We start from the raw sequence: 15,942 nt of genomic DNA, 5'->3' as shown, positions 1-15,942 counted from the left end.
CCTCACAGATCTCACAGTCATTACACTCCGACATCAGGGTGCTGTAAATCCTTTGTTTTAGAGGAAAATGCATGATCACTGGTGAAGGCAGTCAACCCCAAATTATCAATATTCTTCTAATATCTTCCTACAATGGGTAATGGATTTTTATGCCTTATTCAAATGCAGTAGAATGAACAGTATTGTTTTATTGTGCGTTTTGTTTTTTTTGTACATACCCATCCGACCCCCCCCCACCAACACCCCCCACCGCTGTTGATGCAAAGTTAAAGTTTGGAAAGCTTAGAGAGATACTCCTACTCGTCGCAGTTCATTGCTCAGATCTGTTTGTGCTTCGCAAATCCTCCGATAGAGAGAAGCATCCATCACTGGAGTGCTCAGTGCGTGGGGGCCCTGCAATCTCTCCTGCCATTTTAAACACATGTCTTCTCAAAGTGCCATGTACTCACAGAATGAACCAGTTAATCTCGACCCACTCACAGTCCGTCGTGCTCTCCATCCTAGACTCAGACCACCTAACAGCACGGAAATATGTAACAGAAGACAGGGCCATGGAGGCACCTTCGGAACTTATAATTATGCTATTATAGATAGGAGCACACACAAACACCAATGTAGCTGAAATGAGTTTTTCAAAATTAGTTTTCACAATCATTGTATCTACCTACAATGAAAATCTAGAGTAAAATAAAACAAACCATCCATAAAATCTCCAAAGATTGTGGACACACACACACACACACACACACACACACACACACACACACACACACATCATGCCTATAAACATCGGTACTTACTTGTTTGATGAAACCTTAATACTGGAGGACTAATCTCAGCCCTTTTTGCTACCATAAGGTACCGGTTATGTGTTAAGCATGACACTTCCTCCTGCTCCTTAGATGAGTCTTAAATTTCCGTTAATGCACAGGCACCTGTAATCGTAAGTCATTTTACACTTTGTAGACCGCTCAGTGGAAGATTTCATTACACCTTTACTTTCTCGGGTCAAGGGTTAAGTACAGGGAAGGAAGTGTCCTCTGGCAACCCAATAAGTGACCACTAACCAGAGCAATGCAGTCCCTAAAATGTATCCTGAAGCCTCAGCCATTAAATAAAACTGAAGAAATCCATATTCTAAATCTCTGAATTACTCACATGTTCAACAGAAAACCCTTCAAAGTGAGAGAAGGCAAAGAATGAGAGAAGACAGTATAAAATAGAACAAGTTATAATACCATATTTTTGTGTGTGTGTGTGTGTTTTTTTTTCTTGGACGTTTTGCCCGGCCCTTTTGGCCATGGCTTAAGCAATGAGACTATAAAGGGCTGTACACATAAAACTGTCCTACTCATTAAGGCACTTCCTCCCGTAAGCAGAGGTGACAATTTTATGGTCCCAGCACTTCAACAATCACACAGACGCAAACTGTTTTAATTACTTTTATTTTATATCCATGGGAAATACTAGATTAAATTAATATAAACTAGTGGGCCTGGGCCTTCGTGCTTTAGATTTTAACTAGAAACATTTTAACCGATAATTGTTTAAGATAAACAACTAACATAATCTGTATTTGTGCCATTTTTCTATAGTTAAATTTTTTAAAACAAGCAGTCTTTTATAATTTCTTTAATACTGGCTTGCATAATGAATATGTTGGAATGGAACCAGCTTAAAGAACTATATACAGAGAAAATAAACTTCTGACCAAGAACCTTGAACACAGGAACTTAATTTACAGATTTCTCACATTTCTTCAATTACACATTTCTTCATTTCTTCAGTGAGAAATTTAAAATGTTCGTTATGCTTTAGACTATCTCAACTTATCTTTTCCCTACACACTGAGGTTATTTAAGATAGTAAAAGGAAAAAGATCAGGGTAAAAAAAAAAAAAAGAAAAGAAAGAATAACGCATATGGGAAGCACACAAACAATTTTGAATTAAAAAAAAAACTTTCTATATGTTATTTTATTATAAATGAAGCAAGCCATGCAAACTACTCAGAATGCATAATGAATTTTATACATCATATGTCAAATGAATTAGCATGTCTAACTCAGCGAGAGGGACAGGGGAGCCTCTGCTAATTGGCAGCGAAGCTTCATGCATAATTATGGGCCAAGCGTCTTTGCTGTCGCACTGTGGCAGTAGCCGAATAACGAGGAGAAAAGAGAGAGAGGGAGAAAGAGAGAGAGAAAGAGAGAGACACAGAGAGAAAAGAAAGACAAAGGCCATGGAAGCTGGCCGGGAAGGGTGGGTGGTGTGGGGAGGAGGGACACTGTTCTTCACAGCAGCTCATCAGGGCAGCGACAAACCCACGACTGTCCATCAACAGCCACACACACCCAACACACACACACACACACACACACACACACACACACACACACACACACACATACACACACAAACACACACACGGAGGCAAGAGCAGCATTTACAGGAGTGAAAAGGCTTTGTGCTCCTTTTCCAGTTTGTTGTTTGTTAAACTACTTAATACAGTCATTAAAAATTGATTTTTTTTTTTTAGATTTTCCTCAGTTTATTCTAAAGTGCAAAAGCCTGTCCACTGAGATTGGCACTGGAGTGCTCCTTCTTTGTAATGGTAAGGTAAATACATCTGTAAAAACATTGTGTCAACATGCAATTACATGGGAATTAAATGGTAATATCCTTTGTTGGAGAGTAATTATGTGAAGAAAATGAAATTTTCCTGGGTTTGGTGTCCTCATTTATGTACCCTGTGATATGATAAATCCACCTATGAAATATCAAAAACTGCTAAACTTTTGGATAATTATAGGCACATCACTAACATATTTGTGTGGGCAGATGAGAATATAAATTTGTTATCCTGGCATAGTGCAGCTCAGTGTGTAGTGTGAGAATGAATGGAAATGTTCTCGGAAAAATCTGGGTTCACTTTTAAGATCTGGTAAATTAATTTTTTTCCATCACACTTGAGAAATAAATGCAGATACTTAAAAAAAAAAAAAAAAAAAAAAAAACAGTTCTGACAGTGATCCACAGATAATTTGAAGAAGGGCAGAACAGACCAAGTCTTGGTTATTTGAACGAGTAAATAAAGACACTGGTTTTTGAACAAGTCTTGTTTCACATATTCCCTTGATTCTGCTTCAGGAAGTGAATGGCTGACTTTAAATCTTTTAATATGTGAAGTGCAGAATAGCTTTTAGGACATCCAGTCGTCTCTATTTTGACATCCGTTTAATTTATGGTAGTTGAATATGTTTATTGTTTTAGAAATAACAAAGTGTGTGATATGTTAAAGATTGTAATGAGACTTACTATATTAGGAAAACATGATTTTGAAGAATAAAAGAAAAGAAGAAAAGAAATATAAGCATCTTGAGTACTAATTTCATAAAATAGTCAAACACGATTAAAAGAGCATGTAAGTGTGTGTGTGTGTGTGTGTGTGTGTGTGTGTGTGTGTGTGTGTGTGTGTGTGTGTGTGTGTGTGTGTGCGCTACCTGAGCAGACATATGCAGACCCGGCAGCCTTGAGTGAGTCGACAGAAACCAAACCTCTGTTTGCTGTCGATGTCCGTCAGCACAAAGGTGAAATTCTGCCCCACCTGACTCTGGGACACCCTGGGACCAGACACAGAGGACACACACACAAACACTCACAAATGACCAAACCACAAAAGGCCTTAACATCAACTGAATACAATAGGTTGGAGTAAATCTATAAAATTTTGTAAATTTGAAATACAATATATCAAAAAACAATTTGATCTACCTAGATCAGAAACAAATAGTAGTCTCACCATGAGCTAAATCTCCACTCAAAGTCCAAATCTAATGTCACATATTTTCAGTATGGCTACTTGAAACCTGTAAAAGCTTTTCAAATCCTAAGGTAAATTCCAGAGAAATTCTGTGCATCCCTACACCACTAGATGGCAGCAGCTCAGCTTCAGTAAAAGACCATACAGTGCTCCCCTTACAAGCTCCCTCACTCTCTCTGCCTTTACAAAGGGAATTTTAACATATCATTTTATACGCTGAAAATAAGAGTCGGGTACTTTTCAGAGCTGCTGGCCTGACCGGACCTATATTATGTAGAAAGGAAGACCCTTCCTTATATTCTGGATTCTTTCAGACACACATTCAAACATACTGTGCCTGACACATCAAGTGGGCTGGTCACTGATGGCCCTCATCATTATCATTAACGTGTCATTTCTGGGGATATTTTGCTTTTTTTTTCTAAAAAATTATGTAGGGAAATTTTGTTTGGGTTTAAGACCAGAAGGGCAAATTGCAATCGCAAGTTAAACTTTGACAGTCAGTAAATTGCCATGTGATAGTATCAATGAGTGATGGTAATTTTACAGGTCATAACACAAGTATGTGACGCACAACACAGAAAGCATCTCATTTCCTTTTCAAAATGTATGTGTGTCTCTGTAAGTGGGAGGAGAACTAAATGTACATAATTTTGAGTATGTGTGTGTGTGTGTGTGTGTGTGTGTGTGTGTGTGTGTGTGTGCGCTATTTGAAGGAGGTTAAAGTGAGTCGCAGTGCTAAAAAACACGGAAGCAGAGAGGGGGAGGAACCGTACCTTTCCACGTCAAAGGGAAAGCAGAACTTTGGTATCGTCTGAAGGACTTCCTGAGAAACCAGAACGGAGAGACACACACACCCTTTTAGAGAAACATACATCACAAGGAAAACAAATAATAATTGTGTATTTCAATGTAAAGATCTCTTGGGCTTCGACTAAGTGGGTGCTATCAACTGGCTGAACAAAATGAGGATTAATGTTAAACGCTGCTGATAGCAATCTGACAAAGTCTTCACATCCCAAACACTGCAGCCTAAATGCACTTAATCCAAATGAATGGGCAATATAAACCACTTCATTTGGCAGAACAGAGTGGAAATGCTCCCTTTTTTTTCAAGGATGGGGAGGGATCCTCGATCCACAGCTTGAATAATTAGCAGTTAATAAGTTAATCGATTATTGGGTGCCAAAAGGAGATGAAAAGATGAAAGAAGAGAGAAAGAAAGAGAAAAGAGGGAGAGAGAGAGAGAGGGGACACACAACACCAAGGCTATGGTGGCAGATTGTAGTGACAATGGGCTAAGCAGCTCTGAGGGGTTAAGAGGTAGGGACGGGGGGGGTCTTCAGGGCTTTACCTCCCAACACCTCCCTTGTGGATTGGAGGGAGTGTGGGGAGGGTGAGGGTCTGCATGCTCTTGAAGCGAGGTGGGAGGGGAGAGGCGAGGGGGGCACCTTTCCACCAGCAGCATATGGATTTAGACAGGGAGCAGGAACAGAGCGGAGCACCATATGGGTGAGCCACTCCAGACCAGCCACACAGCCTCCGAGCTCCGGGTCCCCGCTCTGTCTGTCGCTCTGTCTCCTCATCTCTCTGCTAACCTGGTCCAGAATAGACGCCAGGCACCAAGTCCTTTTTGCCGTATGTCTTTCTGCTACCTCTCTCTCTCAGTCCTGGCCAGGCACTGCCAAACTCACAGGCTAATCCTGGGGACTGGGTGGCTCTCTCTGCTATGCTCTGGCCTCTCTTGCTGTCTCTCTCTTTCTCTTTCATTTGCCTGCCAAGCTCAGCCACTGAGCCCAAGGTCTGTCTCTTCTTTCTGACTGGAGATGTCCGAGCTGAGAGTGATGCTGCTGCTCCGCTATCTCTATGTCTATCTCTTGCTCTGTCTCTCTGCCTCCCCCAGAGACGGATCTGGACGACAGGTTGGATGTCTGCTGCTGCTGCCGCTGCCTACTGTTGCAAAGACCTCACCATGGGGAGCAGTCACTGATTCCCCCTGCCCCTCCCTATGGAAACTTAAAGCTGCCACCCCAGCACAACACAACCATTACAACAGACAAGCAAGCAACAGCAACAATGAGCTATGACAGAAGGGGGGGATGAGGGTTTGTGTGTGTGTGTGTGTGTGTGTGTGTGTCATGTGTATTTTGTGAGTGCCTGCCTGCTTCAAGGACTTTGTGCATTCAATGTGAGAGAGTGTTTAAGCATGTACATTTGTATGTGTTTGTGTGTGTATGTGCTTGTGTGTGTGGGTGAGTTTCACTCGCTATATGTTGTGTGTTTTCGTGTTCCCACATACAGGGTGTATGGGAGGGGCGGGTAGGCGAGGAAGGGTGGGTGGGAATCGGTTGTTCTTACTTATGAGGATCTGTGATAAAATTGAGAACTCAACAAAGATGGAGGGCTCAGTGGCAGAGGAGGTCTCTGTCTCTGCTGTGGGAGTGTGTGCGTGCGTGTGTGTGTACATGTGTGTGACTGTGTCTTGGCGTGTGCGGCTGTAAAACTGTCACACACATCAGAGATGCCATCGCTGTATGCGTTTGCTACTATTATTAACCACTATGTACGCACAGCAATATGTTCCAGAGAGCCCTCCCTGGCGCACTGCATATGGCACACAAACCCAAACAGACACACACATGCGCACATACACAGGCACTCGCTTTCCCTACAAATAAAAACATTTGACTTGCCAGATTTGAGAGTTGTCACAGCCCCGCCCACAGCAGGTAGCTGTGTTTGAGTGACAGTCGAGGGGCTGCAGAGACTCTGATCTCATACAGGACCAATGGGAAGTGATGTGTTTGTATGTGTGTATAATGTGTCAGAGGAACAGCAGACATGTTCTATATATATACATTCTAGGCACTATAGACATATCAGTACCTCAGGTATAGTGTAGCATACAGTGTATAGACATTTCTTTATGTACTGTCTTTAGCCATTAAAGAGACTAGACGGCTGAGCCTTGTGATACAGATCCTACAGCTGCAATTTATAATTATTTTCTTTATCGGTTAATCTGTTAATGATTTTCTCCTTTAATCAATTAGTTTTTTTAATCTACAAAATGTCAAAAAACCGTGGGAAATAAAAGCCATTAAAATTTGTTTTGTCTGACCAACATTCCAAAACCTATAGACATTCAGTTTAAAATTATATTAAACATATTCTCACATTTGAGAAAGTAGAACGAGTGAATGCATGGCATACGTGCTTTAAAAATGTCAAATGTCAAAGTAGCGGCTGATTATTAACAGACTTAGTGATTAATAGCCTAATTATTTCAGTTCAAATATATATATACACACATCAATATGATGACCACTCATCTTTTCTGATGATGGGATGGAGCAGTATTATTTAATCCCTAAATGTAATTTTGTCTGTACATACTGTAGAAAATCAATACAAACTTTGAAGGGAAACTGCTAATGAAAACACAAACCCCAAAACATAACCTAACTATTGTAATGTAAGATAAAACGCCACTACCAGGAAATACTTTGGCTAAAAATCTCTCTCAGTCTGCAAATGCACCAAATGTATTTCAGGGTCCGTTCACCCAAGTTACAAAAAACATTTAGTGGTATCTACTCATGCAAGTAGTTTATATTTTGGTCATGGTTTTGAGATATCCCTCTCTGAAATTTCTGCCCCCATACCAACACAAAGGAGTCAAACAGAATTAAATTCAGTGCAGAATTAAAAAATGACATTTTATAAGAAGCATGTCTTTCTGGAATCTCCATTACTCTTGATAAACCACAGACTTTACTGTCAGAAGTTTTCACTGGGTCTCTTTCTCTGGCAGAAGGCAGATCCATATAAAAAGAGACCAAAGAGACTAATATCTCGAAACATTAAAAAAAGAAATTTGGGGAAATAAACCCAAAACTATCTGAATGGCTATACAGTACCACTAAAGGTAAGTAAGCAAATATGTTTTTTGGTAATTTAGATGAATCAATCTTTTATACTGAGCTCAATAGTGTTACTGTTCCAACACCTCTTTCAGTTCAAACCAAAGGAATAGACCGCCTTTATTTAATATGCAACTCACAATCTTTCTTTTCCTCATCTGTCAGTGTATTTTCGGTTTCCTACATAATACCTGTATTACTGGTAACTCTTACACATTCCCTCTCCCCACAACTGGGCCCTATAACACGGGGATATCGAAACAGAAATGGCACAAAGGGGGTGTTCTTCCAGTTTCTAAGTACAGTAAGGAGCCCACCACCTCCGTACACACATGCACACGCACACATGCACACGCACGCACACACACGCACGCACACACAAACACACACACACTCCCCCTGCTTGCCATTTTCCCAAGACAAAAGAAAAAGAGGCAGCAAATATATTTGCAGCTTTGTGAAGGGGGGGGGGAGGAATCTACTGCTAGGCTGGGCTTGGCAGACAGTGTTGTGTGTGTGTGTTGTTTATCGTGAGTGGAGACAGGGGTATCACTCAGTGAGACAGAATGCTACGGGTTCCCCCAGCGGACAATCCTGCTATCGCTTCACCACAACACTACAACAGCAAACAGCGGCACCGTGCAGCTTTGCACCATACCCCCAGCAGAATAGCCCGATACAGCAGGGAAGAGCAAGAAACTCTGCAGCACAGGGCCACTCTTGCTTTTTACTCTTAAAAAATAGTTTTAAACTCAATTTTTATTCCTGCAATACCCTGATTCTTTTCAAAGTAATTGTAGCAGGTTAAACTATATATGATTGAGGCATACAGCAGGCAGGGGGGATTTGACACGTGACACATCATACTGTGTGGGCTCAGCCTGACTGTTTCTAACACACATATGCATGCACCTCCCCTCTTGGCCACGTACCATCACTAAAAATGGGAAAACCAGCGTTTAAGAGAATAACATGGGGACAGAATCATGTTAACCAGTTTTTTTTTTAAAAAGTGTTCTTTATAAACGGATTAAATACTAACTCAGCATCAGCGATGGGGTTTCATTTTGGGTGCGAACTTCATGAGCAATGTTCAGTTTTCCATATCCTTGCAAACATAGAGGAGAGAGACAAGAATGTTGTACAGAAAATGCAGATGAAAGGAGGGAAGGAATGAGGATGGCAAAATGCAGAAAATTAATTAAATGTAAAACGAGAAAAACAGGAGGAGAGAAAGATGGAGGCAGACAGAGAGACTGACAAGAGTGAATGTCACAAGGCAGGGAGAGCTGGAGAAGATATTCGATTGGATGGACAGAAAAGCAGAAGGAGGGAGGAAGGAAGGAAAGGAAGAGGAAGAAGCAAGGGAGGGAGGGAGAGAAAAGCAGCTCAGTTCATGCCCCTCTCCCCATGCAGTGAGGACTCCTCCCTGGGGGGACTCAGACTTTAAGCCCCTGCCCTGCTTTATATTCCCCTAGCTACTGCAGCCAGATCAATCTAGCTAGCTACCCAGGTTAACTCAACCTAGTTCAGTGCAGCAAGGCCCCCAGAGCCCTCTATACAGGATGTAGTTTTAAGAGGAATGGAGGCTGGTGTCAGGCAAATTTGTAAATGTACCACTAGTATACCATTATTAGAAGCAGATTTTAAAGGACTACATCAATGCTTTTGCATGTGTTAGCCCATTAATACAATTCACATGTACTTTACATTACTGTCAGCTGTTTTCAAAGCATGCAATACTGTTTTATATTTCTGAATGTCTTTTTCATTATACAATCAATCACAGTGTACATCGTGTCTGCTTTACTTTTTGTCTGAGTTAGTTTATTATTTCCTGGTAATGCAATTGTAAGTGCAGACTGATTTGAGAAGCCTGTGCTGCATTACCACACAAAAATAACATAATTCAGAGTAATGGAGACAAGCTGTTCACTGCGATGAATTACGTAACTCAAGCTAAGCCTTTGCAAGTACATTTTTTATTCAATATGGGAATGAATGGAAATCAATTAAAGCTGGGGAGGTAGTGAAACACATTCAAACATCTAAAACAGCACGGTATGTTTCACATCTGTGCATCTCCATGACAATTCAACTGTGAACTACACTCCGCACTGGAGCAGTGTATCACATGCGGTCCGCTAAGGGGTACAAGTCATCAAGGGACTGGCGGATCCAACCAGCAATTTTGTTCTTTCTAGAGGTCAACTACCTCTCTCCAGAATGTAAATCGTTTTAACTTGCTCTCTGTATACTTACAGCATTAACATCATGGCATAAAATATTTAAAGTATGGAGCCAGAACATTACATGACCTTCGTGGGAGGTAATGGTTATAATGATTTATCTATTATCAACTAAAATTGTAACTACTATCAGATAGATATACGTGTACTACTCCAAACTTCATAACTTAGGCCAAAAAAATATTCAGTCAGGGTATAAATATATCTTTTCAGATAAGCCACCTAAGCTGCACAAAGTTAACAAGCGTAACACCACATGGTCTAATTATATGCCTGTTAAGCAAAATTCTGAGTCCTATGAAAGCAACAATGCTTCTACCCCTCTGAATCTTTAAACTACGACAACTGATCAAACTCCACCCACTGAGGAAGACCAAAAGGTACGTTTGAAAGCCCCAGAAAAATGCTAGATATTTTATTGTCAAACTGCTTATTTTTAGCTTCAGTCGCTACACACTGTAGTTGAACGCTACATAACATAGTTTAGTTTTAGGAATGCCGACATTCATACATCTTGTTACATAAACATATAACGTTTGAAATAGACCAACTGGTTCCTGCTCACAATTCTATTCAAAATTCATTAACTCTTAGTTATAATAAATCATTATCACAATCCAACATGATGGCAACACCATGGTGCAATATTATAGCTGTGCACTAGGTGGTTGACTTCAAAAATACTTCACATTAATAATGTCACACTTCTCAGGGCATTTTTTTCTCTCAAACTAGACATCTATATGAGACTATCCCCCAACGGATGCCTGCTGTGTTTGATTCATAGATATGCTTTAGGACTTTGAGGTTCCAGTTCCTGTTTAATAACTGCAAGAAAACTGATCTGCGTAAAGCTATCTCATCCGTATGTGTCAACCACAGTATAAGGCTACAATGATTTGCAGCAGACAGGGACCCTGGTTATCCAGCTAGCACTTCAACAGTATAATGACATAGTCAGCAGGGCTACTAACACATCAGCGCTGCAAACCACAGTGTCTCCACTCACCCTTTCTTCACCTCTTCCTCCCGCACGCTCTCGTGCCCTGTTCATCACCTCCCCTCTTCCTTCCCTTCTCTCTCGTTCCCTCCATCCCCCATTCTCCGTCCTCCTTCACCTCCCTCCTAAATCTCCTGTCGTCATCTTAGATTCCCCCCTTCCTGCATACCCCACCTTTTCCTCACCCTTACCAACACCCCTAGCCCCCCCTTTCACCCTCCTTTTCCCAATTAGTCTGTCTGTGTGCAGCTACCCAGCCGATCTCTGCCCATCCTGCCGGTGCTGGTTCGCTCACCCAGCCCCTCTGGCGAACATGACAAAGAGAGATCCTCAGTATTCAAACAGACACACTGCTTTCAAATGCCGAATGGCAGGGTCGACCTGGGTGTAGCTTTAAGCAAAATATTCAAATTCTCAGCCTTTCTTTTTTAAGAATTTGCATGGATATGCATTCATTTGCAATGTGTAAAGGCACAAGGACAGCTGAGCCTTGGTTATGAGAGGGGAATAAAATAAATAATGCAAAATAAAAATCTATGATGGTATGAAACCATGATTGGGTAGACTGGTGGATTAAAACTAAGCTCAAAATTGATAAAAACACAAAGTCAGAAACAACGGACTCATACGTTTTCTGGACATTCCAACTGATGCACTGATGACTATTATCAGTATTTTTACTATGCTCTAAAGTACTATCAACAACCAGCTTCCTGAACCACTTCCTGTTTCTTCAGTTATCTCCAAACTACACCAGATACCGAAATGAGAGATGACAGAGAGGAGGAGACTGAACAAATACAGAAGCAAATATATAAAGACAGAGAGAAAGACTGAGGGAAAGAAAAAAAGACAGAGGGTGAGAGGAGAGATAGAAGCTGCTGTCTGTGCTCAACTGGTGGAGTTTACAATCATCAAGTGCCGGCCTTGCTATCTGCTGAGGGAATTCACCGCTGTTGTTATTGTAGCAGTTTACCCGTGAGAGCTGTACAGCGGCATCAGCAAACAACAAACTGCACACCACGTCAGATTTTTCACCATCACCGGTGACTTCAATCACGCAAATTTAAAAACTGTTTTAAAAAAACTGTTCCAACATCATGTCGATAGGGAGAAAATACACTCGACCTTGTTTACATACAAATTTTTGATGCTAATGTACATGTCCTCCTTCTTACCCTTAAGACTGTGTGGTGTTTGCAGGTCTGTTCTAAGTTGCACTAAGGTCCTCGAGGAGGAAGGATATTTCATTTCCCTCTATGTCAAGCATATGTGTGGAAATGACAATAAACCTGGACCTGAAGTAAATGTTTAATTCTTTAATAAAGTGTCTGAAATAAATCATTAACATCTTGAATCCTAAATTACATAAACAAAACAAGAGGCTAAATCATATTTCTCCATTTTTTGTTGATTTTTATAGAACCCGTACTGGTACCTTCTCATACATTCAACTAACCAATAAATCTGGAAAAAAGTCAAAAAAGATGAATCTTCTGTCATGTTCTAGACTACAACATATTAATCCAATGCTTTACAAGTATCAAACAATCCATATCAGCAACTTCTTCATCCAATAATGTTTACCAGCCTACTACATCTTCCTGAACAATACCATTATTTTCTATCCTCCTGAAATAATTGCAGACATGGTGTCAACTAGAAAGTGTTGCATGAGTCATATAGTTAAAAACTGCCTGATCACAGAAAGGCATGCATATTACTGTAAACCACACTTTCACAATGCAAATTTGTTTTCAGAGTATATGGCAGAAATGACAAGGCTAAAGTTGAACTTTTCTGCTTTTTTTTTTCCTAGAAATTTACAACACAAGTGGCAAAAAGAGCTACTGCAGGTCACGAAGGCAGGAAATTTAGAGAGTGGGAACCAAGATTTACTCCCCTATGTCAGGACCTGCCTGTGTTGGGAGACACTCTCTAGGATCCCACTTCTATATGTGACCCTAACCTGTGACCTTCCTGTCGAGGAGGCATAAATAAAGACAATTCTATGGTGGGGATCAGTGTACAAAATTCATTTTCTTCAATTAACATCAGAGTGATTCCTTCATAGACGATTATTAGGTGGTCAACTGGGACCATATGTTGACAAGGAAGGTGAACATGCAATGTATTTATTTCAAAGGCCGTATTAAACATGCAATAGCAACAGTAATAGTAAGGGAAACTCAAGCCTTGTCTACCTATAGCCTATAGCTACATTACACAGTAAGCTCGACAAATTTATAGGAGTGAAAACATAATTTGAAACACACCATCTGAAACACACCATGTGATGCAAAGGCAGGTGGAATAAAACATAAAGATGCAGAGTAAGAGGGAGAACAAGACAAAGGAAAAGACAGAAAAATGAGTGAGAGAGAGACAAAGACAGAGACAGACAGAAGCAGGGGAGATAGAAGAGAAGCCAGATTTAGAGACGGGATAAAAAAATATACAGAATAGTGAGGAAAGAAGCAGAAGAACAATGGGCAGAAGCACAGCCTCCTCTGGCCGCTGCAGACCTCAGACCCTGCAGAGATTCCTTTCATTAGGCTTTAATAGTATGCTGCCGGCTTGCCATTCTGACCTGCGCTCTGTGCCGGTAATAAGAACGGCCTTCAGAGCCGGACCAAAGCAACAGAGCTGCTTGAGAGGGGGAAGGTGGAGAGGGGGGTGATGGAGAGAGGTGGAGGGGCATATGAGCCGATGAGGTTCACTTTCAAATTGACACGGGGGCGTTACATTTTCACATTCTTGCTCACTCTGCCCAGGCTGATAGGAGAGTGAGACGGGGGAAGAGGGAGTTTTGTCTTTCTGGATTTTTTTTTTTTTAATCTCCTCAACAAGTTTCTGTTCCCTGTGACCCATCTGATGCAGAGTGTCTCTGGTGGTGGAGGTTATTTTAGTTAACAACGGTCCCGTGTTGCCAGAGCCCCTCTTCAAGAGGTGCTGAAGCTGGCAGATTGAGCTTCTGGCCTCTTCAAGCACATGACAACACCTGACTTATGTGTTCTTATATTCATATATGTGCCACCCCTCTAGCAAGAAGAAACCCTGTTTGCTGAAAATAGTTGCCATTTTCAAATCTGTACTTCTTGGCCCTTAAGGATATCACAGATGCTTAAACCAAGGACGAAATGAAGGTGATAGCTTGGGCCTCCTGTGAACCACTCAACAGCACCAGTTTCCACTGGTTTCAACACCTTATATTTCTTGAACGGAAATAGCACTGGGAAATTAGCTGTCCAGAAGCCAAATTGTTGCTTCAATTCTTTTTTCCCCCTCTTTAGGCTATAATGCACACGTAGGCTGAATTCATTAATTTGTGTTAACCCCCAGTGATCATTCCCAAACTCATTCCCCATCTATCAGCTGTTAATGAGTCACCTCCAATATAACATATAAAACCATAACATTCCACTGGGGTAATATACATGCCATCCATTGTATTGCACTCATTTATTTTTTCACAATGGATGTATTTATGTTACGGGGTGAGGGGGCATATTGCGTGGAGAATAAGTATGTGGCATCAACAATAACAGTGTGCATTATTCCAGTGCTAATACCCTGTCCTGCTGATGTCCTTTCTACATATCACAGATGGACTCAGACAGGGGAGAGCGGCAGTATTATGCCTCTGCCGAGATCTTCCACTGAATATATTACCATGTGATAGGGAGAGATGTCTCACTCCCTAACAAACACACACACACACACACACACACACACACACACACACACACACACTTGTAGTGTTGGGCCAAGAGAGCTGCATATGCCCCAAACATACAAGCATGGGCTTCATTAATGAAGTGCCAGGAGGAGAGGGAGAGGGATAGAGAGAGAGAGAGCACGCACGTGTGTGTGTGTGTGTGTGAGTGTGTCTGTGTGTGTACGAAGCAGCCGGGGGGGATTTCCTTCTTTAAGCTTTCAGCTCCCACTGGGCTTAGCTCAACTGTATGAACCCTGATGTGGGCCTGCCTCTAACACATGGCGTCACACACTCACACGCACACACGCACACACACACACACACACACACACACAAATAATGTATACATAGAAGCTCAGCAGGGGAGCAGCAGTGCAACACCGGCTCTTAAACATTCGGCTGTGGACGTCTTATTGACAGATGTACATGGAATCTAGCAGAGAGGGTCAGGTCATCACTGCACCCTCTTCCTCTTCCTCCTTCTCCTTCCCCTCTCTCTCTCCGTCCTTCTCTCCTTTTACACAACACCCTATTTGTTCTGCCATTGCTTCTATCTCTGTCTCAGGCTGGTGGCTGCTGGTTGTGCCATGCATGGAGTAGTTAAGGAAAAATGCATGCCAATTGAGCCACATCCTTATATGTGTGATAGCTCTGTTGGCAACAGCAGTATGTAGTTTGAATAGTCTGGCATCTGATACCCTAAATATGAGCTTCCTGGTTGACAGAGACAACCTGTTTCCAACTGTAGATGCGCTCTTTCTTCCTCTGCGACTGCAGCCATAATACTGAGTGAGTGTGGCAGGATTCTCAGATATACTATATATAAAATTTGGAGCATATGTGCTGCAGCATTACACTAGTCCAGTTTGTATATGACAAACCCAACAAGGAGCTCTGAAAAATGGATGCTGAATTCAAGATTTCGTTATGAAACAAAACAAAGTGGAACAACTTTTTACCAAATGACTAACAATCTCCCTGTTCTCTATTCCAAAATCTCTGTTCCCTTACTGTGGCCATGTGTCCAAAAACAGTTTCAAACAGGCCACAACAGTAGCTACTTGTTTGCATGTTTAAAATCTCTGATACACAAAGAGTGCATTGAATGAAACCTCAGTATGCTTAGGTTTAACTTGATGACTGTTTTTGATTCTTTTCTTCCCTTAGGGTTGTCTTCATCTGTTGTTATTTGTGGTCATCCCAACCGCACTGTGTCAACACCAGTGCTCCA

The 15,942-nt window shown here is 41.4% G+C and overlaps 1 protein-coding gene across 1 annotated transcript in view; it reads right to left on the bottom strand.

Annotated features, from left to right (window-relative positions):
- Positions 1-15,942, bottom strand: part of dennd1b (DENN/MADD domain containing 1B) — a 112,013-nt gene that overhangs the window by 63,032 nt on the left and 33,039 nt on the right. The window contains exons 4-5 of the mRNA XM_040128521.1: positions 4,598-4,647; positions 3,502-3,621 (exon numbers count right to left, since the gene is read on the bottom strand). Of these exons, the coding sequence (XP_039984455.1) occupies positions 3,502-3,621; positions 4,598-4,647 (170 nt within the window). The remainder of the gene's footprint in view (positions 1-3,501; positions 3,622-4,597; positions 4,648-15,942) is intronic.

Source organism: Xiphias gladius, chromosome 6 (genome assembly GCF_016859285.1).
Source record: "Xiphias gladius isolate SHS-SW01 ecotype Sanya breed wild chromosome 6, ASM1685928v1, whole genome shotgun sequence".
Lineage (NCBI taxonomy): Eukaryota > Metazoa > Chordata > Actinopteri > Istiophoriformes > Xiphiidae > Xiphias > Xiphias gladius.
The sequence above is the reverse complement of the archived record's forward strand: the minus strand, read 5'-3'. Positions and strand labels throughout refer to the sequence as shown.